Source organism: Plecotus auritus (assembly GCF_963455305.1).
Source record: "Plecotus auritus genome assembly, chromosome: 3".
Lineage (NCBI taxonomy): Eukaryota > Metazoa > Chordata > Mammalia > Chiroptera > Vespertilionidae > Plecotus > Plecotus auritus.
In genome coordinates, this window is record NC_137772.1 from 176902111 (window position 1) to 176927841 (window position 25731).

Below are 25731 nucleotides of genomic sequence, written 5' to 3' on the forward strand. Positions count from 1 at the left end.
TGGAGAATACCAAAGAAATAGAAGACAATGCCCACTAAGTTGGAGAGACAGAATATTTTTTTTTCAGAGTATTTATTTTGAACTGTACTTTGAAAAACTAGAGAATTAAAACAAGTTATCTATGAGGATCTCTATGTGCCTCAGTTATTTTATCCATAATATGGGGATACTATTTTTTGCTCAGTCACATGTACTTTTTTGTTGTTAATTCTAAACCGAGGATATTTTTTTCTATTGATTTTTTTCAGAGAGAGTGGAAGAAAGTTGGAGTGGGGAGACAGAGAGAGAGAGAGAGACACATCAATTGGTTGCCTCCTGCACATTCCCTGACTGGGGATGGGGATCAAGCCTGCAACTGAGATACGTGCCTTTGAACAGAATAAAACCTGTGACCCTTCAGTCTGTGGGCTGACACTAACCAGTGAGCAACCTGGCTGGGGCCCAATCATGTGTATTTTGAATACGAAATGAGATCATAAGGCATGGGTATCACACAGCTACCGGCACAGAAGGATTGGAGAGTCAGCGAAGGGTCAGCATAGGATTGCTAGTCAGGCAGTGCTCTAAGGAGGGCATTGACTTTAAGTCAAGTCTTAAAGGTGACAGGTGTGGATCAGGAGAGAGGAGGCTGTTGTAGGCCAGAGCATATGGGAGGAGATTAACGAGGAAGAATGAGCCAGCTGTATGAGGGGGCAGCCTGGAAACCTGTCTGCTAGGATAGAGGAGTCCCATTACAAACAGAGAGATGAGCTTGGATCAGAACGGATGGTCAGTTCACAGAGAGTTTTGTCTGAAGAGCCCCTGATAGTTAGAAAAGGCCATGGAGGCCTTCCTGCCCACCTTTCAATGAGGAGTAGAGATTAGATGGTATGTGGTTTCTGGGTACTCATGGGTTGGTTTGTTTAGTTGAATCATTGCAGTTTATGAGAAATAAATGCTTAATCCTTGCATATTAGAGAATCAGAATAATTTGCTTTAAGTAAAGCTGGATAGAAGATAATCCCACAGGTTACCTCTGAACTGCAGAAGTCCAAAAATGTAGAAGCTTCCATTTCTAGTTGCCAAGCTTGGGGCTAATTCTTTCCTTTGCCAAGTCTATCTTACCTTCCTTTAGAGTAAAATGTTGTCTTGTACTAATTAATTTGTATGATCAACAACACCTTGTTCATAGTAGCTGTTCAGTACATCTCATTGCATAGTATTAGTGTCCAATGTTTGTGAGCCACTTTCTACCTGCTAGTGTTTTCATGAACACGATATTAGGGCAGAGTGTAGGGGAATGGCACCCTCTCCCAGGTATCATCCAGGCCACACATGTGGAAGTCACTCCAGGCTTCTTCTCCTCTCTCTTCTCCATATGTACTGCCACTGCTTTAGTTGGCCCTTATCACTTGCCTAGTCTGTTGTAATAGACACTTTAGTGGTCTCTCTACTCCAATCTTGCAGACCCACCCACCCTGATCCATTGTTACAACTCTACATAAAGACCTGGGGGGAAGCGTTTTCTAGGAAGAGAGAACAACCTATGCAAGCCCTGAACTTTGCACATTCGAGGGACTGAAGGAATGCCAGATTGGTTGAAAGGATGCTGAAAAGATGTTCGAGAAAGCAGAAAAGAAGTGAGCAGGGCCAGGTCATAGGGACCTTTGTGGCCTTGGAGTTCAAATATTAATTGCAGGGGAGTGACCTGATGTGCTTTATAGTTTTAAGAATTCACTGTGGCTGCTGTGTGGAAAGCCCTGGAATCTGGCTCCCCTCTGGGCAGCATGTTGGCCTGAGTGAGACTGGGCTTCTCACTCAAGTCTGCCCGGCAAAGCTATCATGCCCTCTGCCCTTTCAGGTTTGACTGGTACTCAGCCCTCAGCTCTATACCCCCACTCAGGCCAGAAAGGGCAGTGCCTCTGCTAGGCTGGCCCCAGTGTTTGGCGTGTCTCCCGGTGGCCTGAGCCTATAATTTGGTGGATTGGCTGGTTACAAAAATAAAAAGTACGACCTATAACTAAAGCTCAGTGGATTCAGTAAAGAGGGAGCTTTTAATTTGCCGAGGTCCTGGGCTGTATTTAACTGGAGGAGAAATGTGTCTCCTCCCTAGGCTCTGCTCCATTTTCTCCCTTGAGTGCCTGCTCTGGGGTGCGTTAAGTCTGTGGGCCAGGGGGTAATTTGTGGGGGACTTTAGGGAGATATTTGGGAAGAACATTAGGGTCCAAGGACAGGTTTGATGGGACTTCCTGGGAAGTCAGCATTGTTTGTCTTGCTTATGTAGCTTACTGGGTTGGAAGTAGAGTTTTTAAATGTTTGATTGTACGATCACTCATTCATTCAACATAATTTATTGAGTATTTACTCTGTATTTTAGACATAAGGGGTACCATAGTGAACAAAAGAGACCTGTCCCGTAATGTTCAGATTGTTGTTGGAGAGAACAATAAACAAATATACAGATATGTAATAAATGTTAAGTAGCAGTGAGTGCCATGAAGAGAAAGAAGTTAAGGGGATAGAGAGTAATGAGGCAATATTTTAGATGAGGTGACAAGGCAAATTTGGGGCAAAATAGTGAAGGGTAGCTATCTGTGGACTCTAGATCCTGGCTTCTGAGTGTTTCTCCGAGGAAGGGGCTCCCCATGCAGCACAGCCAGTCTGGGCAGGGCTCAGATCATTGCTCATGTGGGGCCAGCTGGGTTCTAACCCCAGGTGGGCCCAGTCAGAGCCTGTGGTTGCCTCTTCCCTGCTCCACTTGTCAGAACTGTCTGCAGGGGTGGGCAGGGTGCTGATTAACTGTAAATAGATGCTTATTTTTCCAGGGGCTCCTCAAGCCTGATTCTCTCAAGATTTCCTGAAGTCACTCTGTGTGTTCCTGGCTAGAGGAGGAATAAGTCTGGCCTGGGAAACTGCAAGGAGATCAGGGATTCCTTCTGCCTGTGACCAGGTGCTTAGCCAGGTTTTTTTGCAAGAGCTTTGTGGCTCAATGAATTTGGATTGGTATCCTGGTTCTGCCGTTTATTAGCACTGTGACCGTGGCCAGTGCCTTAACTTCCTTGAGCCTTAATTTCTTTATTTGTATAATCAAGATAATACTACTTAGCTTCCAGGGATTTTGTGAGGATTAAATAACATTAAAGGATCCAGGGCAGTGTCTGGCAGAGTGGGTGCTCAGTAAATTTTAAGTAGAAATATTCTAAGACCACTAACCTCTTGAAGTCAGAAATCTGGTATTAAGGGATCCAATGAGAATATTTAAGAAATATGAGTTATTGTTGATGGGTAGGGACTGGTTTTGTGTACCTCAGAGTTGTGAAATCACTAAAATGCACACCACACATTAGTCACTTTGTCATCCTAGTTGATGATGTTGGCTTTGTCATGACCTCTCCACAGGCCTTAGGACTTCCAGGAACCTGGGTTGCCCTTGGCCTGTCTTTTAGCCCAGTTCATCTCTAGTACAGCCATGGAAGGATTGGACTTCAAGAGCCTTCGGCACTGGGGTATTTACCAATGCCAGCACAGCCAGTACAGGCCTGCTGAGGCTGAGTACTGTGCTCCTGGGACTTTATTGAACTCAGGGTGTGGGCCTCTGTTATGTGGGCTCATTTGCAGATTGAAGATCACACACTTCCCTCCCCTCAATGCCAGCCTTAGAGTAAGGTCCAGACAATATTTTCAAACGATTGATGAGAGATAGCTAACTGGGAAGGAGCATCTTTATAGGAACCTTCTGTGTCCAGAGTATGCTTGGGCCCTTTACTTTGGACAGACTTCTTGTTTGTGGTTGTGGCATTTTGTTTTTACTTGCCTCTCAGCAGAATCAGCATCACACAAGCACTCATTATCCTCAGGCTCTGGCAGTCAGGGCACTTGGTGAATCCCTTGTAAAGTGCTCACGTCTGCACATTATTTCTGATGCATCTGGCATGAATTCCAGATAGATGGCCCAATAGCAGCTATTATTTGCTCCCTTTGGGCTTGGTTAATTACTGCTGGCATCATTAGTGACTAAGGAATTAAGAACCTTGTGCATTTATGGGGCAACAGATCCCCCCTGAGCTCCCAAAGCATTTATTTGTCATTTCCCCAGAATGTCCTTGTTAAAAGTTATGTGTATATGTGGGGCCAGTTAAGAGAACTCAGGATTTGAGGGGTAGTCAGCTAGAGAGTGTCTGATGGCATCTGGCTTCTCAGTTGATTCCCTCCAAAAACTATAAAGAAACTACTTTAGTACTTGTTGCCTATAAATGCCCAAGAAAATGTCAAGATGGTATCATAACATTGTAAAAGCAGTGCTAGCTGCCTCTGATGGTCTTAGAGGCAAGATGGCAGGGAGCTCACCCCAGTCTTATTCTATGGCAAGGCAGGTGAAGATTCACATCAGTAGCCTGGTAGTGTGCAGGGCCTCTGAGGTGGCGAGCTGAGAATGGTTAAGGTGTCATCTTCCTGCCTGGACATGGAAAGGGACATGATACCAGCCCTCAGAGACTCACCAAGTGCAGCCTGGTGTTCATTCACTCAACAAGCATTTATTGGACACTTGGAGAATTGTGTTAAATGCCAGAGAAGTAAAGATGACCAAGACAATGTCTGCCCAAGGAGTTCAGTCTAGAAGGGGAGACAAACACATTAAACATGTAATTGCAGTATACGGCTTGGGAAGAGCAATGGTACAGCTATGCAGGAGCATCAGGGAACACAGGGGAGAGGTGGAGCCAGAGGAACACTGCCTGTAAGGAGGAAATCCCTATTGGCTACAGGGATAATTAGGAGTTGCACAAGTGTGGGCAAGAAAGCATTTCAGGTAGAGGGGCCAGCATGGGCAGGGAGGACAGCATGATGTATTCAGAGAATCCTCATGCAGCTGCTCGGGGCTGTTGGAGTGTGAGGTGTAAGGCAGAGAGTGGAGGGAGTGGAGGCTGAAGTGATAAGGAGGGCTTTGAATGCCATGTGGAAGGGACTCATGCTTTCTGTAGGAGAATGGTATGGCCAGATTTTGAGTTGTGGGCAGATTGGTCAGCAGCCGTGGGAGAGAATCAGAATTGGAGATGGGCGGCCGAATGGGAGGCCTGGTAGTGTGGTGACAATGATGGAGCAAAAACCAGGGCTGGTTTGCATGGTGGAGATGAAGGGACAGAGTCAATAAATACTTTCAAAGATTAAATTTTGAGAACTTGATGACTGATTACATTTGACATTCAGAAGGTAGAGATGAGCGAAAAGGAGGGATTAAGGATAACATCCAAATTTCTAGCGTGTTAGATTAGTTAGATGGAGTTGCCATTTATTAAGAGAATACAGGAGAGCCCTGGCCAACGTGGCTCAGTTGGTTGGAGCATTGTCCCGTACACCAAACAGTCCCGGGTTTAATTCCCGGTCAGGGCATATACTTAGGTTGCGGGTTCAATCCCTGGTAGGGGTGGGTATGAAAGGCAACCAGTCAGTGTTTCTCTCACACATTGATGTTTTTCTCTCTCTCTCTCCTTTTCCCTGCTTTTCTTTCTGAAATGAATAAGAAAATATCCTTGGATGAGTACAAAAGATAGAGATAGAGATAGAGAGAGAGAGAGAGAGAGAGAGCCCTAGCCAGTTTGGCTCAGTGGATAGAGCGTCAGCCTGTGGACTGAAGGGTCCTGGGTTTGATTCTGGTCAAGAGCACATGCCTGGGTTGCTGGCTCAATCCCCAGTGGGAGGCATGCAGGAGGCAGCCAATCAATGATTCTCATCATTGATGTTTCTATCTTTCCCTCTCTTTCTCCCTTCCTCTCTGAAATCAATAAAAATAAAATTAAGAGAGAGAGAGAGAGAGAGAGAGAGAGAGAGAGAGAGAGAGAGAGAGAATACAAGAGGAAAAATAATATAGGAGGGAAAGTGATGAGGCTAGTTGGGGATATGTGAAATTGCAAAGCCTGTGGAAGTCTGGGTGAAAAGTCTATTGGGCGGTTGGATATTTAAAGCTGAAGCTCAAAGAAGTCTGAGATAGAAACACATATTTGAGAATCATCAATGTCTACTGGTCAATTAAATTTAGGGCTGAAACATTCTCATGCTTTTCTCTATATTCCCACAGATAGCACAGTCCTTCAAGTGACTGGGAGGGACAGCTTAGAGGACTTAAGCAATGTCACAAGGAGAGAAGCAGAGTTGTTGAAAAGAGGAGTTAGTTGAGGGAGCCAAAAACAGATTTGTGGCAGAATCAGACCTCAGGTTTGCAGATCACAGGATGTCAGGAGACAATGAGAGGGATTTGACAGCAGAACATGAATGACAACTTAGCAAAATCTCCTCCAAAAGGTCAGAGGAATTGTCCCAGATCACTCAGCAGGCACCTTAGTCAGTGATTCAGTTCTGTCTCTCTGAATTTTGGTCCCAGCTTTTTTGTGAATTCCCTGGGTGACTGTTGGTATCCCAGTCTTATCTTTCAAAGGGATGTGTGTGCAATTGCTGTAACCTAGAGAAATAAACACGTAAATATATTTAACCTATACTGCTTAGCTATATCTATACATTCTATTATGTATTTTAAAGAACTGTGAAATTACATTTTGCTTGTGTGCTTAGAAGCTAACTCTAGTCAGCTGCAACTCCTGGAACAGCTCCTTCCAGTTACCATTTATAGAGCACTGTGCCAGGCACCGTGCAGAGTCCTTCCAGTCATTCATCCCTTTCCTTGAGCATTATAAGAGGTAGATCTTATAATTCACATTTTATAGATGTAGAAACAGGTTCAGAGAAGTTTAATAACTTTCCCACTATCTCATGAAAAGTACCAGGATTCAAATCTAGATCATCCCTGATTCCAAAGCCCATGCTTTTATCTATAGCAGTTTGAATGTTTGCAATGCCATTCAGATATGAAGGCATTGTCACCATGTGGTATCCAAGAGGGCAGTTCCCTTGCCCCTTTGCTCTGCATGATCACCCTCTTACTCTGAGACAAAAGCCTTAAACTTCAGGTGTCTGGCCCACATACTTCGTTAAGCTGGTTCCAACCCAGTTGGGCTGGACAGGGAAGTGCTGTTTAATGATCAGCCAAGGCTAGCCAGACAAATGCAGGTGGACCTTCCCAAATTAGAAATGGAGATTTGTTTTCTTTATAAGGAGATGCCAGGACATGGTAGAAAAAGCCATGTCCTGACAAAAATTATGTTGGGGAGGCCACATATCTGGGTTTGAATCTGGGTTTTGCCTCTTTCTGTGTGACCTTGAGCCAGTTGATCTAAGTTTCTTAATTCTCTCCCCAGTTAAACAGGAATAATAACATTTACCGCCAGTGGTTATTGAGAGCAGTGAGATCATTTGAGAAAAGTGCCAGCAAATGTTTTTCTTCTCCTCCATGACCCTGAGTGAACATGGCACATTGGACTACAGATGTTGTGAGAAGCAGAGAAGATTTAGGGTGTCTTTGGGTCATGAGGTGTGAATTCTCAGAAGTCTGACTCCAAAGAAGTGTTTTTTGCTAGCTGGAAATCAGAGGAGATGTAAAAAAGCTGGGACACTCAAAGATGGAGTTGGGGTGTGGGCAGATATGACCTCTGTTGTCAAGCTCTGGCCTTAAAGACAGGAGGAGGGAGGGACTGTGTTGGGAGGATGGCTCATGGATCAAGAGCAGCCTGGGGTCATATGATTCCTCCTCAAAGAGAACAGGACCATTGAGGCTGGGGATGGACCCCATTTGAGAGCAATTGAAAAGGCAAAGAGAGACAGAGGACTTGTAGTGCCTTTCCCCAGCTGATAGGAATTGTGACCGACGTGTGCCCATGCTGGGCCTCAGTTTACCCTTCCATAAAGCAGGAGTCATGCCTCTCCCACATGTAATCTGGAAGTAGGAAGGGAGTAATTAAATTTCATGGTTTGATAATAAGCTCCTGGACTTATAATGAGACTCCTGGAACACCAGACTGGGTCCGTAGCTGGTGCACTGGCTGAGATGGAGTGCTGCCCCCAACTGGCCTCTGCTATCTCATGAACAACCACAGTATGTTAGAAAAGTGCCAGTAATCCTTGTCTAGGCACAAGTGTGTTCAAGGCAAAGTGCATGCCCTCACAGAGTTTATAGTCTAGTTTGGGGAATAATAAAGAATATGGAGAGATCCAAGATGGCGGCGTAGGTAAACACCTAAACTGCTGCCTCGCACAACAATTTCAAAACTACAACTAAAAGACAAAACGTCTATCACCCAGAACCACGGGAAAGCTGGCTGAGTGGAAGTTCTACAACTAGAAGGAAAGAGCAAACAGCATTGAGGGGTGCACAAGCACTGAAAAGCTGAGGTACGGAGACGCGCAAATCGGGCAGGCGGCGGGTGACTGGGAGCGCTGCTGTTTTCAACCCGAAGGGAGACAAGCTCCCGATTACTCTGAACTCCAGTTTCTGGGGAGACGCGGGGGACCCAAACTCCTACGGGGAGAAGCTGGACTGTCTGCGGTGGGGTCAGAAAGTGAGGGAGGCTTGCTTGCAGGGCTGCGCGCAGGAACAATTGTTTATTGTGCTGGGGCGCAGGACGAGGGACACGGTCGGAGACGCAGAGCTGGCTTACTGACAGCCATCGCTGTTTGCCACGCCCTAGCCTAGTGACGCCCTGAGACCCCGCCCCACACAAACTACGAACCCACCCAAGCTCCAAGCAGCGGCTTTAGCATATGAATGGCCTGCCCTATTGCAGCTTAACCTAGCAAACTTGCAGCCAGGTCAGACAAAACCTCCAAACCCCAAGCAAAGTGGAGAAAACTGTAGTTCTTGCTGTAGCTCCTGCTGGGTGGCCTCAGACAGTAGCTGACCTGCACCCCATTGGAGATCCAGAAGCCAGTGTACCTAGTGGTCAGTGTGAGACAACAGATTTCAAGTCCTCACATCCATAAGTGACACATTCAAGAAGCAGACTCAGTGAGCACCAAAGCCCCACTGAAACAAGTCCTGCACCATAAGCATGTCTCCAGCGCAGCAGTTCTTCCATTATAGATACAGCGGGTCCTCACAGCCAATTGGCCTGGAGGTCAATTCCTCCCAGTGTACCAACAGCAATCAAGGCTTAACTACACCAAGACTTTGCACTCAGCCCACAAAGGGGTGTACCAAAGGCGTCCACCTCAGGTGATTGGGGAGGTTGAGCTACTGGCCCCTATAGGTCACCTACCACACAAAGCCACTCCATCAACACAAGGAAGCAGCAAAATGCGGAGACAAAGAAACATGTCACGAATGAGAGAAATGGAGGAAAGCAAACGGACGACATAGAGTTCAGAACCACATTTATAAGGTTACTCAAGAATCTTCTAAAAACTGCCAAGAAACTTGATGAGACCTCCGAGGAGCTTAGTGAGACCTTCAAGGACCTTAATGAGAATGCCAAAAAAATGGAAAAGGACCAGTCAGAAATTAAGCATACACTGTCTGAAATAAAGAATATACAGAAACTCAACTGTAGATCAACGTACCCCAAGAATAAAACCAAAGATCTGAAATATGAGGAAACAAAAAACACCCAACCAGAAAAACAAAAAGAAAAAATCCAAAAATATGAAGATAGTGTAAGGAGCCTCTGGGACAACTTTAAGCGTACCAACATCCAAATTTTTGGGGTGCCAGAAGAAGAGAAAGAGCAAAATATTGAAAACCTATTAGAAGAAATAATGACAGAAAACTTTCCTTACCTGGTGAAAGAAATAGACTTACAAGTTCAGGAAGCACACAGAACCCCATACAAGAGGAATCAAAGAGGACTACACCAAGACACATCATAATTAAAATGCCAAGGGCAAAAGACAAAGAGAGAATCTTGAAAGCAGCAAGAGAAAAACGGTTAGTTACCTACAAGGGAGCACCCATACGACTGTCAGCTGATTTCTCGGCAGAAACTATGCAGGCCAGAAGGGAGTGGCAAGAAATATTCAAAGTGATGAACAGCAAGAACCTACAACCAAGATTACTCTACCAAGCAAAGCTATCATTCAGAGTTGAAGGTCAGATAAAGAGCTTCACAGACAAGAAAAAGCTAAAGGAGTTCATCACCACCAAACCAGGATTACATGAAATGCTGAAGGGTGTTCTTTAAGAAGAGGAAGAAGAAGAAAAAGGTAAAGATAAAAATTATGAACAACAAAATGACATCAAATACATACCTACCAACAAGTGAATCTAAAAATCAAGTGAATAAAAAATCTGAAGAACAGAATGGACTGGTGAATATAATAGAATCAGGGACATAGAAAGGGAGTGGACTGACAATTCTCAGGGGGGAGGGGGTGTGAGGGGTGCGGGAAGAGACTGGACAAAAAGCTTACACCTATGGATGAAGACAGTGGCGGGGGGTAAGGGCATGGGTGAGGTGGGGAATCAGGTGGAGGGGAGCTATGGGGGGAAAAAAGAGGAACACCTGTAATAATCTGAACAATAAAGATTTATTTAAAAATAAATAAATAAAATAAAATAAAAAATGGGTGGAAAAAAGCATGATGCACATGAAAAAAAAAAAAAAAGAATATGAAAGGTGAATAAGAAGAATATGAGAGAGGATTGAATCTTCCATGCAATCTTGTACTTAAAGGATCCATCCAGTACAGTGCCTGACCCAGAGTAGATGTGTATAAGGTGTAGTTTCCCTTTTCTTCCTAAATACTAGTATACAATTTACTGCAAGGCAAAACAAGTTTTCCAGGTGGCACAGTGTGTGATACATCGAAGACACTAGTGTTGGAGAAACGATTGTAAATCTCTCTGAAGTTGAGAGAAAGGAGTGTGTGAAGTCTGGGTTGTTTGGGGGAGGGTTCATGAGGAAGGTTGATCGTATTGGTCCTGAAGGATGTGTACAATCTGAAAAAGTGCAGAGGAGGGATAATATAATATACTAGAGGCCCAGTGCACAAAATCCCTCAGCCCAGCCTGCATCCTCTCCAATCTGGGACCCCTCGAGGGCAGTCGGACATCCCTCTCACAATCCAGGACTTCTGGCTCCCAACCGCTCGCCTGCCTGTCTGCCTGATTGCCCCTAACCACTTCTGCCTGCCAGCCTGATCACCCCCTAACCACTCCCCTGCCAGCCTGATCAACGCCTAACTGTTCCCCTGCTGGCCCAATTGCCCCTAACTGCCCTCCCCTGCAGGCCTGGTCACCCCTAACTGCCCTTCTTGCCAGCCTGGTCCCTCTAACTGCCCTCCCCTGCCAGCCTGGTCACCCCCAACTGCCCTCCCCTGCAGGCCTGGTTGCCCCTAACTGCTCTCCCCTGCTGTCCTGTCACCCCCGCAACTGCCCTCCCCTGCAGGCCTGGGTCCCCCCATCTGCCCTCCCCTGCAGGCCTGGGTCCCCCCCATCTGCCCTCCCCTGCAGGCCTGGTCGCCCCCAACTGCCCTCCTCTGCCAGCCTGGTCACTCCTAACTGCTCTCCCCTGCAGGCCTGATCGCCCCCAACTGCCCTTCCTTGCAGGCCTAGTCCCTCCCAACTGCCCTCCCCTGCAGGCCTGGTTGCCCCTAACTGCTCTCCCCTGCTGTCCTGTCACCCCAAACTGCCCTCCCCTACAGGCCTGGTCCCCCGCAACTGCCCTCCCCTGCAGGCCTGGGTCCCCCCCATCTGCCCTCCCCTGCAGGCCTGATCGCCCCCAACTGCCCTTCCTTGCAGGCCTAGTCCCTCCCAACTGCCCTCCCCTTCTGGCCATCTTGTGGTGGCCATCTTGTGTCCACCTGGGGGCGGCCATCTTTGACCACATGGGGGCAGCCATCTTGTGTGTTGAAGTGATGGTCAATTTGCATATCACCTCTTTATTATATAGGATTGTCTCAGAAGAATCATTGTGTGGGGATACAAGCTCAGACTTTGGGGTTCAGACCTAGGTTCAAATCCCAGCTCCACCCCATACTGGCTATGTGACCCTGGATAAGTTCCCTGGCCTTTCTAAGCCTTTGGTTTCTCACCTGTAAAATGGGAATGATCATGGTCCCAACTTCGTAGGTTGCTGTGAGAATTAAATGACATAATAATTCATATAGAGCTCTTATCACAATTCTGTCAATAAATGTCAGTATTACTATTTTTGTTTTGATAGTAGCATCATTATTGTCCTACTCATGCCCACCTACTTACCTTAGCTCCTAAGACCCTTTGTCATCTGACTGTTCCCTACCTGCTGTAATTTCCCCATATACATTTTCATTCTATAATCACATAGAGACTCCTGGACTTTTTATGGTGTTTTGTGCCTTTTTTACGATGTATTTGCAAGTGCTATCTCGTTACATAGAATATCACCATATTCCTTTCCTTCATTGCCTTTGCCTGACTCCCTCCTGCTGATGTTTAAAATTAAATTCTGTAGCATTTCCAGGAAGCCTTAATTGATTCCTTGTCCAGTTAAATGTTGTCTCCCCAAGATCCCACAGTGCCATGTGCACCTCTCTCACAGAAGTGCTGTCTACACTCAGACTCAATTTGCTTGTCTACCTTGCCCTTTGGATATAAACTTCCTGAATGTAAAGATCCTGCCCTATTTATTTTTATATCACCAGCTCCTAGCTTAGTGCTTGGCATATAATTGTTTTCCAGCTAAATGTCGAGTTTAAAATATAACAACAAAAACATATGGCCCTGGCCAGGTGGCTCTGTTGGTTAGAGTGTCATCCTGTACACCCAGAGGTTGCAGGTTCAATCCCTGGTCTGGGCATGTATGGGAGGCAGCCAGGCAATGTTTCTCACATCAGTGTTTTTTTTCTCTTTCTTCCTTCTTCTCTTTCTAGAAATCAATGAAAACATACCTCGGGTGAGGATTAAAAGAAAAAAAATTAGCTAGCATTATGTATAGCATTTACTACCTAGGTTCTGATTTAAATGCTTTACATATGTTAACTTATTTAATTATCATAGCAACCCTATGAAGTCCGTACCATTTCTACCACCATTTTATAAGTGAGGAAACTGAGACTCGTAGAGATTAAATAACTCTCCATAGGCCACACAACTAGTAAGTTGTGGCCAGGATTCATACCAGGGCAATGCGGCTCCTCATTCAGAGCTTTAACCACACTGTGAGATTTGTGGTAGGATATTTATTGAACGTCCAAGAAAAGATAAAGAGACATTAGCCATAAATCACAACTCCATGAACACATTTTAAAGGCATTAGTCAATGTGTGAAAACACTGGTTTGGAAGAAATACACATGAAAAGACACTATATGGGGGTAGATCTTACCACTCTTAACTTATGAAAGATTTGTTAGAGAAGGTGGGATTTCACCTGTTTTGAATTGAAGGCGGAGCATGTCTGGCAATTGGGAAGGAGATAATTTCTCTGGGATGTGATGTAGTAGAAAACTTAGGGACAGGAGGAAGAGGAGTATATTATAGGGAAATTCAACTTGCCCTGTCTTTATTGAACACCTACTACAGTGGTAAACAAGCTGGTGGTGATCTCTGTTCCCAGGAGCATGTAGTCTAGCAGACTATAAGAAAATTAATTTGGGCCCTAGCTGGTTTGGCTCAGTGGATAGAGCGTCAGCCTGTGACTGAAGGGTCCTGGGTTCCATTTAGATCAAGGGCACATGCCTGGTTGTGGGCTCAATCCCCAATAGGGGACGTGCAGGAGGCAGCCGAACAATGATTCTCTCTCATCATTGATGTTTTTATCTTTCTCTCTCCATCTCCCTTCCTCTCTGAAATCAATTAAAAAAAAGAAGATAAATTTGGTTAAAGAGTAGGACAGGTGAGTGGCTTAGATTTATGGCATGAACTGAAGGTCAGAGTTGAAACTCAGAATGAGAAGTCTGGGAGTTTGCTGAGGGAGAAGCAGTATTTAAAGAAAGTGATTTGGACTATAGAACATAAGGTAGGTTTAAGGGAAGAGAGCCCAGAAATAGAAGGCAATGATGAAAAGTAGGATAATGCCCTCTAAAAATAACCGGGGGCTGAACAAAGGACTTGGTGGGGGGAGAGATAGTAGTGGTATTAATCAGCTCTTCATTAAGCACTTGTACATGACTCTAAGAAGGTAAGACATGACTTCTATCTTCAAGGAGTTCATGCTCTAATTGTAAATAGAGGAAACACACACATGAAAAGACACTGTATGGAACACATTCAATTTGTGCTAAGGTCCATGGTATCAGTGACCAGTGATTTTCTTGTAGCTTCAGCCATCTGGAATTCCATTTTCAGGATTACCTCATAGTCCAGAATAGCTGCTGAAGTTCCCACCATTACCTCTGCATTCCAACCAGCTGGAAGCAGAAGAGAGAAAAGAAGGGTATACTCCCTCCCTTTAATGACACTTCTGAGAACTTGTACATACTGCTTCTGCTTGCATCCTACATGGTCACATAGCCACATGTGAATGTCAGGGAAGATGAGAAATATATTAATTCTGGGCTGTCATGTGCCCATCTGAATATTGGAGGTTCATTAGTAAGGAAGATGAGAAGGTGTTGAGGGATAACAAGTAGGTCTCTGCCATATTCTCCACATATGACTATGTTTTGAAGCTCAGAAGAGGGGCTGATTAGTTTAGGTTGGTAGTCACAGAGCTGTTGGATTTTGAGTCAGGTAATAGGTAGGGATTCAGAAGATTACAAGTAAATCCTATGACAGGAATGGCTATTCCAGAAAAGAGAGTCCAGGAGAGGATAAGGCTGGTCAGAGGAGAATTTTGCCTCTGAAGCTCTTTCTCATTTTAAGATGCTGAGAACAGCAGGCCGAGGTGTTTAGGTTTTCTTGTATAAATGATAAGAGTCAGAGAAGATTTTTTAAAAAATATTTTTTTATTGATTCCGGAGAGGAAGGGAGAGGGAGAAAGAGATAGAAACATCAATGATGAGAGAATCATTGGTTGGCTGCCTCCTGCAGGTCCCCGCACTGGGAATCGAGCCTGCAACCTGGACATGTGCCATGACCAGGAATTGAACTGTGACCTCATGGTTCATAGGTCTGCTCAACCAGTGAGCCATGCCAGCTGGGCCAGAGAAGATGTTTGAACTGAGAAGAGACATAATTTATCTTATGTGCTGGGAAGTTTAGAAATTTCATCCAGGTGCAGGTTGGGTGGGGTAGAGGTGCTAGAAGTAGGAATGCCAGCTAGAAGGATCCCAGGGGTCAAGAGTGACCAGTACAGGCCCATTTAGTGGTGACAGTGGGAATGAAGAGAAGGTATGGATGAGAGACTCTGGGAGGTAGATGCACTGGGTCTCTGTGAGTAATGGGGAGAGAGAGGAAAATGCTTTTTGTAGGATGTAACCCCAGAAATGTGTCATCTGAGAGGTAGTGCTGCCTGTTAGGGTTCCCTAGGCAGGAGGGCAGAATATCATGAAAAGGGAGGACCTTGATTGGCTGCAGGGAGAATGTGAGGCTCTGCCCGAAGACTCCTTGGCTTTGCAAAGCCGGCTGCCCCCAGCAGAATAGTTTCCATCCTGCGTAACAGGGGAGTGTGTGGGGCCTGGCTAACCGCGAGGAGGGGCTGGGGAGCCAGCAGACAGATCAGGTTGCTGTGGCAGTGGCTTTTTAGCTGGGCCCTGGGGTCTCAGTTGGGAAGAGCTAACAAGAGTTCTCCTGAGATAGTGTGCTTCTTGACTAAATAGGCCAGAAGAGGGTGTCCTCAGCCAGGGTTGGGAGGGGGCAGCTACTTGCAGAGGTTACCTGATGTCAGGTGTGAGGCCGATACTGTGGCAGAGGGTAGAACTGGGAATTTTGCTGGCATTGGGACTGTCCAACTTCCTATGCCTCCTGAGACTACAATGGAGGAGTCTTCTGGGGTGAAGAAGGGGCCGGAGGGGCACAGTTGTATTTGGAAAAAGCCACCTCTGTGTTTGATTGATGCTGGTCTTCTAGGACCTCTCCTTCATCTAACTTCCCTGGTATGAGTTGCAGAGCTCAGCTTGAGACATCTGGTGAATCCATCTCTTTTTCCTCCGGGCTGCTCAGGGACTTGGCTCATAACTGCTCAGCATGTCATTTCTGGTTATAGAGTCATCAGTGACCACAGAAGCACGTTCTCCAGACAGGGCTCTGAGCCTGTGAAAGCTGGCTTTTCCCTGGCAGCTTGTCCCCAGAGTGATAGCTTCAATTAAACAAAAACAGAAAGATAATGTAAGCCACTACAAACACTTAAGTCATGGAGCACCACTTTTTTATGTCTTTTGTCATGAGGTACCCCAGCAACTCGCCTATAAGTCTAATAGGGCAGCTCAGGCCTAGAGCAAAATGTGTGTGTGGCTAGAGTTGTGTTGCATCCATGAGTTCCCATGCAAAGGGTGGTATATGGAGAGAGATGAGAAGCAGAGAAGGGGAGCTTGGGGCCTAGTGTCCAGGGACATGACTGCTACTGTCCACCCCTTTCTATTCTTGAACTCTCCAACGTATATGGGGCTGGCTGAAGTGTCCACCCCACTCATCATGGGGTGTGGTACCTCTCCCTCCAGCCAAGTGTCATGAACTGTTCCTGTGATTTCCTTTCAGCCACAGAATATGGTTCTTCTTTCAGAATCTTTCATAGTTGTCTCAGGCTCATTCCAGGCTGTTTGTCTCAACTTATCTTCTCCAAACCTGAGCTCTGAAAAGGATGGGAGCAAGGCCGGCGGGGAGAGCAGTCTTGAGCTTTGTCCTCTGGTTTGGCAGCAAAGCCAGGCTCGGCCTTGATCCATGGAGGCTGCAGTGAGATCTGGCCACTAATTCATTCCACTTCCTCCCTTGCGCTGCGGCCGCCAGTCACAGAGCTGGGGAAAAGAGTGGGTGTTTGGAGGGGCTGCTGTGCTTCCCATGTCTGGACCTTTTAATTTTAGCTTTTGGACCTTTGATCAAATTCTCTGATTCTTTTATTTCTTTTTGAAAGTATTGTAGTTTTGGGGGGTAGTTAGGAGGAGTTGTGCTGAAACAACGAGATAAACAAACAGTGACGCAGAGTCGGCAGCAGCGTAGGCGATGGGCTGGGCCTGCCTGCCATCTGGGAGGGCTGGGTGGAGGAGGACTCCCGCCCTGCACACTGGCCAGCTGGCTTGTGTTAAAGCACTGGCTGAAAATAACTCTCATTGTCTGGGAGCTGCTACTGCAGCAGTGCTGGCTGTGGCCGCCAAGGGGGCCGAGGCAGCAGGAGCTGGTACCTCCCACCTCCTTGGGCTCTTGCCCTTTGGGAGTAGTGCCCAGCTGGCCACAGCTGTGCCTACTGCCCACCAGTAGAGACACGTGGAGGGCAGGCTGGGCTGCTCCTAAAGCTCTGTCCTTTCGGTAGCCAGGGATGGGCCTTTGTGCCCAGTGTTGCCTTGGACTCCCAAACTATGTGCCTCCTCACCACATTTACCCCTGCCCATCTGTACAGTGGGCTGATCAGTGGATGCACGAGAAGACTTGGTGGCAGCTGTGTCCCAGGGCTCAGCAGCATGTGGTACCCAGGACAGTGCCTCGTGCTATCTCTGGGGAAGTTGTAGATCCAGCTTCCAGTGTTCCCCACTCCTGTGTGCTGAGCATGTGGGCTGGGGCTACCACATTTGAGAGAAGTGTCCAGCCACAGGGGATTTGGTGAAAGGTGGTTCTGAGAGGGAAATTTTAAAAAACCACCAGCTCACATTCTGTATTTGCTCAAAATAAAAATCCCCTACCTGCCTTCCCTAAAGCCTCCAGAATCCCCTTTGCAGGAAAGTTTCGCCCACCTCGCCCCTGCCTCTCAGAGGAGCCATGCCATTTTTGTCTTTGTTCCTAAGATTTATCATGATTGACTAGGGCCAATAGAAACAGCTGGGAATTTTTTATGGTTCCTATTTCTGTGTTGGGTTTTCCCCAGGCATGGCCTAAGGAGACTGACAAGTCAGGGGTGAGTCCCAAAGGACCCACAGCTTAAGGAAACCCCAACCCCACCGGCATTTCCCTCCCCGCAATGGGAAGGAAACAAGGAGGGGCTAACTGGCTGGGGGTGCAGAGCAGGAAAGGGAAGGGAACCTCTGCCACCAGAGCTGCCTCCCTCCTCGGCCTCTCCGGGTGTTGTGTGGGGAGGACAGGGTCAGATGGGGAGTAGAAGCCTTGCTCCCATAGAACTCAGGAGGGGGTTGGCCACTACACAGGGCACTCTGCCTGGCCTCAAACTGGCAGTAAACCAGAGTAGCCTTGCTGGAGAAGCATCAGATCCACCCCTTTCTGCTTCTTCCTGTTATAGGTTTTTATTATTAGACTTCTTGCTGGTTCCTCTGCTTTAGGACTCAGCTCCAGAATTGCTTTCAGTTTGAGTTCATCTTCCCCTTTCCCTACTCCCTGGGGTCTCCGCCTCCATCCCCAAGGATCAAAGAGAGGTAAAGGATTGCTCTGTCCTCAGTGTTGAGAAGCAGTTGCTGAAGGAGGGACAGAGGCTGAGAGAGAGAGAGAGAGAGAGAGAGAGAGAGAACCCTGAAGCAAGAGGGTGGGTCCTTGGGATGTCACCACATCACACAGGCTATTCTCAGAAGGAAGGGTAAGGGCACTGTGTTGAACACCCACAGTGTTCCAGACAAATACAGACATAAAATGTTTATCACTTAATCCTCATAAAACCGTGGGAAGTGGGGGGATTATCTTCGTTTTATGGATGAGCTCACTGAGGTTCAACAGCTCTGAAGAGCCGAAAGTTGCTTTGCGCTGACTCCACATCCAGTGCCCTCCTCTCTGAGACAGTGCACCTCCTTCCTGTTCAAGGGTCTCGTGAGAAGGTAGCAAGGACTTAAGCCTGGCCTCTGCCTTCTGAGAGCCCACAGTCCCCGTGGAACCGCTGAATGTCAAGGAAACAAACCTTTGACTGAAACCGGAACCTCATCAGGTTGCTCCTTGGCTGTCCCCGGATCTCAGGAAGTTGTCCTTCCTCAGGGAAGAGTAACTTCCTCAGGACATTGGAGCCCTGCTAGACTTGCGCACGTTATCAAGTGGATGCAGAAGCCCCAATGCCCTTGTCTGGCAGAGAGAGAATTGCCCTGGCCAGGCCCTGGTCCTGCCCTTCCCGTGGCGGGTGGCTACCAGCCCACAGCCAGTGACCGTTTTCTTGTGAGAGTGCTGGAGGCTGAGGGACTTCCCCTTACCTACTTTCTTCCCCATCACACTTCAGCTGAAGAAGCAGAGAAGGCTGGCATCAAAGCTCTAGACTGGAGGATGTGGCCTGTGGTCAGAGCTGGTGATTCGTGCTTCTGTCACCTGTTCTCAGGCTAAGGTTCCCAAAGGGGGCGACTTTGCTCTGTATTTGAAACCCCAGGGCACCAAATGTTTCCTCATCAGTTCATCTGGTAGGGAAGTACAAGGCCACAGCAGCTGGCAGTGGTGGCTGAGAGAGGAAGTTGGTATAGACAGGATATGATGTCTGCCAGAGTAGTGCCAGGCTCCCCCACTCCCTCCCCAGTGGCTTTCTTCTAAGGGAGACAATAGAAAACTATTCATGACACAAACTTGGGCTCAATGGGCAGGTGACAATGATGTGCTTAGGGTGTGCACAGAGCCAGAACCAGGTCTGAGGACAGTTTCTGCTCCGATCTCACTTGGGTTCAGCTGGCAGCAGTGGCCTGCAGTGTGCTGGTTAGACAGGAGACCTTGTTCCAGGCCCACCTTTGACCTTTGGGTCCTTGTCGTGGTCTCTGCCCTTGTCCTACTATCCACAGATATGCCGAGATCGGCCCGTAGCAAAGTAGTTCTGGAGAGAACATTCAGAGTTGTATTTTTGCCCCCAGCCCCACCCCAGCAATCCATACGACCAGCAGTGGGGGGCCCTTCTCTCCTGTTGGCCCTTCTCTCCTGGGGAGGTTCAGCAACCATGGGGGTTGCTGAACTTGCTCCACTTATACAGTATATTTCTAAATTCTATCATTTCTAAATGCTGACCAGAGATCCCAACCCTACTTCCTTTTTTGAGCCATTAGTGAACCCATTTCCAGCCAGGATCTGGGTCCATAGCTCGAGCTGGGATGTCTTAACCATAGATTTACTATCAACTTACTCTCCACTAGGTGCCTGTCACGGTATTAGATATTATTGGGGTTTGGGGCCATATGAACAGACGGTCCTTTGGGGGTAGATGAGCACAGCTGATTTAATAGTATGTGCATAGATAAATGCATAATAGATATGTGTGATAGAAATAAATATTTAAGGATTTCCTTTCAGTTTCCTAAGAAATGGAGGGCATACTTTCAGGATATTCCTGCTGCTTCTGGAGTAACCCAGGGCCCGTGTGACTACTCAGTGCACACAGTTCCTGTCCCCAGGGATGAGGATATCAGGGAGTGGGCAGAGGTAAACCAAGCGGTCATGCTTGGGTTGCCAGGGAGTTAGAGCTGAACTCGGAGCAGTTGGTAAAGGAGAGAAAGATGAGAGGAAGGCCCTCCAGGTGGCCTGCAGTGTGCTGGGGAAGAGGCTGGATTTGTGGGAAGTCATGCGGGTTATCAGACAGCTATGATACTTCAGATAGGAGATCATATTTGATTCAAGAGTATGGGGGGTGGGCAGGTGCAGTGATCTGCCTTTAGAGGCAAGGGCTGTGACCTAAAACAAAGGCAGCCAGACTGGTTAGCAGAGAGGCTTGGCTGGACGGGGATACAAGCTGCGGTCAGGTCATGCACGGATGCCTTGTGCTTCACTCACTCATTTATTCATTCGGCAAACAGTAGTGAACAAAATAAAATGGTGCCTGGTCTCTGTCTTCTATATTCTAGATTAGAGTGTCTCAGCAAAGGGTCAGGACACTTTACTGTGTCTTAATTAATTGGGAGGTTTGTATGTCATAAGTAATTTGCTACTAATAATTAAAGTACTAAAGTTTTGTAAGTTATTTCCTAAAAATATTCTGAGCAGTTATCTTTATGCTAATGTCCTTCTTGCATCCTGATGTGGGGCTAGGGGTGGAGTGGTAGCATCTACATGGGCTGTGGGTGGCTCAGAATTGGCCCCTGGGTGTGCATGTGCAGGAAGGGCACCCATCTCCCAGACCATGGGGGGAAAGCAGATTGAAAGTTTCTGCTTTAAACTGGTAGCTTTCAAATGTCTTTGAACTGTCCCATATGAAGAAACACATTTTACAGCATGACTTATATGTGGTGTACACATAAACTATAAAAGAAACAAAAGCTTTATGAAAGCTTCATTATTTATACTTCCTACTTGCAGGGAGTTAGAGCTGAACTTGGAGCAGTCAGGTAAAGGAGAGAAAGATGAGAGGAAGGCCCTCCAGTGGCCTGCAGTATGCTGGGGAAGAATATCCTATTCTATTTTAATCTGTTCATTTTCACTTAAAATAAAAATACTCTTTTTTTAAAATAAATTTTTTAAAAATATATTTTATTGATTTTTTACAGAGAGGAAGGGAGATGGAGAGAGAGTTAGAAACATCGATGAGAGAGAACCATCGATCAGCTGCTTCCTGCACATCCTCTACCGGGGATGTGCCCATAACCAAGGTACATGCCCTTGACCAAAATTGAACCTGGGACCATTCAGTCTGCAGGCCGACGCTCTATCCACTGAGCCAAACTGGTTAGGGCTAAAATAAATTTTTATTGTTCAGATTATTATAGCTGTTCCTTTTTTTTTCCTCATAGCTCCCCTCCACCCAGTTCCCACCCCACCTTTGCCCTTACCCACCCCCCCGACTGTCCTCATCCATAGGTGTACGATTTTTGTCCAGTTTCTTCCCGCATCCCCCACTCCCCCTTCCCCCCGAGAATTGTCAGTCCACTCCCTTTCTATGCCCCTGATTCTATTATATTCACCAGTTTATTCTGCTCATCAGATTTTTTATTCACTTGATTTTTAGATTCACTTGTTGATAGATAAGTATTTGTTGTTCATGATTTTTTATCTTTACCTTTTTCTTCTTCTTCCTCTTCTTAAAGAATACCCTTCAGCATTTCACATAATACTGGTTTGGTGGTGATGAACTCCTTTAGCTTTTTCTTATCTGTGAAACTCTTTATCTGCCCTTCAATTCTGAATGATAGCTTTGCTGGGTAGAGTAATCTTGGTTGTAGGTTCTTGCTATTCATCACTTTGAATATTGCTTGCCACTCCCATCTGGCCTGCATAGTTTTTGTTGAGAAATCAGCTGCCATTCATATCGGTACTCCTTTGTAGGTAACTAACTGTTTTTCTCTTGCTGCTTTTAATATTCTGTCTTTGTCTTTTGCTCTTGGCATTTTAATTATGATGTGTCTTGGTGTGGTCCTCTTTGGATTCCTTTTGTTTGGGGTTCTCTGCACTTCCTGGACTTTTAAGTCTGTTTCTTTCACTAGGTGGGGGAAGTTTTCTGTCATTATTTCTTCAAATAGGTTTTCAATATCTTGCTCTCTCTCTTCTTCTGGCACCCCCATAATTCTGATGTTGGTATGCTTGAAGTTGTCCCAGAGGCTCCTTACACTATCTTCATATTTTTGGATTCTTTTTTCTTTTCCGGTTGGGTGTTTTTTGCTTCTTCGTATCTCAAATCTTTGACTTGATTCTTGTGATCCTCTAGTCTGCTGTTAGATTCTGTATAATATTTTTTATTTCAGTCAGTGTATGCTTAATTTCTAGTTGGTCCTTTTTCATATCCTTGAGGGTCTCACTAAATTTATCGGCGGTTTCTAGAAAATTCTTGAAAAATCTTATAACCGTGGTTTTGAACTCTATATCCAGTAGTTTGCTTTCCTCCATTTCTGTCATTTGTGACCTGTTTCTTTGTCTCCACATTTTGGCTACTTCCCTGAGTTAATAGAGTGGCTTTGTGTGCTAGGTGTCCTATAGGGCCCAGTAGCTCAGCCTCCTCTATTACCTGAGGTGGACACTCTTGGTGCACCCCTTTGTGGGCTGTGTGTGCAGTCTTGTTGTAGTTAAGCCTTGATTGTTTTTGGTATCACTGGGAGGAATTGACCTCCAGGCCAATTGGCTATGAGGATCAGCTGTGTCTACTATGGGAGAACTTCTGTGCTGGAGACACCTTTATGGGGCAAGACTTGCTTCAGTGGGGCTTTAGTGCTCACTGAGTCTGCCCCTTGAGTGTGTCCCTTATGGATCTGAGGAGTTGTAATCTGGATGGTCCCACTGGGAGATCCAAGGAGGTGCAAATTTAGCCTCTGCCTGAGGCTACCCAGCAGGAGCTATGGAGAGATCTGCAGATTCCTCTTCTTTGTTTGGGGTTTGGAGGTGCCCAGATGAGGCCCAGCTGTGAAGTAATGCAAGCTGCTGTGGGGCCTTGGGCCTTCTTTTGGCGGCTCTGGGGCTCTCTGACTCAGCTGCTGTTTGTTAGGTAATTTTAGATTGCAAAGGGCCAGACCATTCATATGCAAAAGCCTCTGCGCACAGCTTGGGTGGGGCAGAGTCTCAGGGAATCTACAGGGCATAGCAAACAGCTATGGCTGATCCTCAGCCCTGCCCTAAGAGGCCCCCAGGTCTCAGTGTCCCTCCATAATAGCTGCAAGCACCTCTGAGAGAAAGCCGCCCTTGAGTTCCACCTGAAGCCAAACAGTCCAGTTTCTCCCCGTATGAGTCTGGGACCCCAGAGTTCAGAGCAGTCAGGAGCTTATATCTCCCTCCAGATTGAAAAAGACAACCGCATCCTCAGTTACCAGCCCTTTCCACGCTCGCGCCTCCGTACCTCTGCACTTTACTTCCGCACCTCCTCTGAGTCTCAGTGTGCTTTTCTCTTTCCTTCTAGTTGTAGAATTTCCACTCAGCCAGCCTTCCTGTGGTTCTGAATGATGTCCGTTTTGTCTTTTAGTTGTAGTTTTGAAGTGGTTGTGCGAGGCAGCAATTTCAGGTGTGTACCTATGCCGCCATCTTGGTTTCTCTAAAAATACTCTTGACACACTAAATTGATTCCATGTCCTATGGTTTGGGAATCATTGTTCAATCAAAGGGCTAAATATGAAGGGGAGGCAGGAGGTCTGTCCCGCCTCTCTGAGCCTTCCTTATTAGCAATCAAGTATGAGGGTAAACTGAGGGTCCCGGAGGGAAAGGTATGCATAGTCTAGCTTTTCTCTCCTCCGGGTGGGGGGAGCGTTCAACCCAGTTGACTTGGGTTCTTTCCTCAGAGCTCCATGAACCTGCCCCCTGACAAGGCCCGGCTCCTGCGGCAGTACGACAATGAGAAGAAGTGGGATCTGATCTGTGACCAGGTACGGGGTTTGGGGCAGGGCTGGGAGGTGGGGGTTATGTTTTTGGCAAAACAAGGTGGCAGGACCAAAGGCATGGACTGCAGCACTGGAGTCCCTTGAGGAAGCCTGGCCTGGACTCGGCCTCAGTCCTTGCTCACTTCCTTTTCCAAGAGGATAGAGGTTCCCACAAAGAGCTATCTTGATTTCTTCCCAATGCACAGTAGCCTGAAGGAGGTTAGTGTAGGATTGGGGTGTAGGGTGGGCAGTGGAGGAGTTTGGTAGTTTCCCAGCAAAACTTGTTTCTGCCTTCCCCCAGGGCGAGGACTATCCCTGGCAGGGAATAATCCAAAGGACCACTTCTCTCTCGCTCTGCCCTGGAAATGGCAAATAGCAGGGTTTTTCTTATTATTTGCAGGCCTCTGTGAATGAGAAGCCCCAGTCCCCTAGTTTCATGTTCCCAAATCTCAGAATGTGAGGATTAGAAGCTCTGTCTACATGAATAGTGTTTAGAGCTGGAAGAGATTATAGAGATTATTAGCTCAGAACCAAGAACTAACACCTAGGGCCTGGCTCTTTACCCTGCAGACATTTGAAGATCAAAGTCACGAGTTTGTGAACTCAGACAGGCCCATCTGCAGGGCTAGGAGCATTGGCTTCTACTTCCTTACCTCTTGGAGGTGTGGAAGCACCTGGCATAGTGTAGCAGCCAGTGTGTTTGCCCAGCACTTTGCCATGGAGCCTTGCACGAACAAATTCATTATTTCTTTTTAAGCACTGAACAAAATCATAATAGCTAACATTTATTGAGTGCTTATATGAACCAAGCACTTTATATATACTGAAATATCTCACTTAATCCTCACAAAAACCCAATGAGGAAGGCATTATTATATTTTATAGATGAAGAACCCTAATAAGTGATGGAGGAAGGGCTCAGGCAGCTGGCTCTGCTAACCTTTAGGCTTCTCTGCTCACGCTGCTTGACCTAAGGTAGGCTTATGCCTCAGATGGCCTCGTCCAGGTCCCTCCATCTCCAGGGAAGGCCCATTTCCTCGTGTTCTGCATTAAGAGGAGTTGGTGAGCACCCATTTAGGTTTGGAGAACAGTAGCCCTTTGGTACTAAGTTTCTTTAATTGATAATTTCTCAATTTTCTGGGTCACATAATTTCAGCTCACTTCTCAAACCTTTCTTTTTTCTTTCAGTTTGTTTTTTAGGCCCTGGACCCTTTACCCCCACCCCACTCTTCAGCTATCTCAGTTGTGAAGGCTCTCACAGGACCAGAATACCTAAGGGTTCTCCCTGAGTTTCCCCTTAGGTCACATGAGGGGGTTGGGCCAAAATGGGAAGGGCATGGTCCCGCGCCCTGTGTGGAAGGAAGGAGATGGAGAATGACCTTGCTTAAAGTAGGCTTCAGTGTGGGGGTTGCTTTGGAGTGTTGGGGCCTGGGGCCTGGCAAGCAGTAGAAAGTGTGTTTGCAGTCCTGAACTTTGTTAATGCTGCAAAAACAGTCCAGTCCCAACCTCGGGTTCAGACCTGAGAAAGTCGGACTCTACAAGGCCAGCTCCCCTCCCCTTGGCCTTCCTACCCCCATCCATCAGTTGGCCATGCAGCGAACAACATTTCCCAATTGTGTCTTCATTTTGGATGCTGTTCAGTATTCTGTAATCTCCACATCTTTTCAGTAAGCAGCAGGTCTTAAAATAATCT

The 25731-nt window shown here is 46.6% G+C and overlaps 1 protein-coding gene across 5 annotated transcripts in view; it reads left to right on the plus strand.

Moving 5' to 3' along the window:
- Positions 1–25731, plus strand: part of FMNL3 (formin like 3) — a 61039-nt gene that overhangs the window by 15382 nt on the left and 19926 nt on the right. For all 5 annotated transcript variants that reach the window (XM_080662815.1, XM_080662817.1, XM_080662816.1 and 2 more), the window contains exon 2: positions 23961–24044. In XM_080662815.1, the coding sequence (XP_080518941.1) occupies positions 23961–24044 (84 nt within the window). The remainder of the gene's footprint in view (positions 1–23960; positions 24045–25731) is intronic.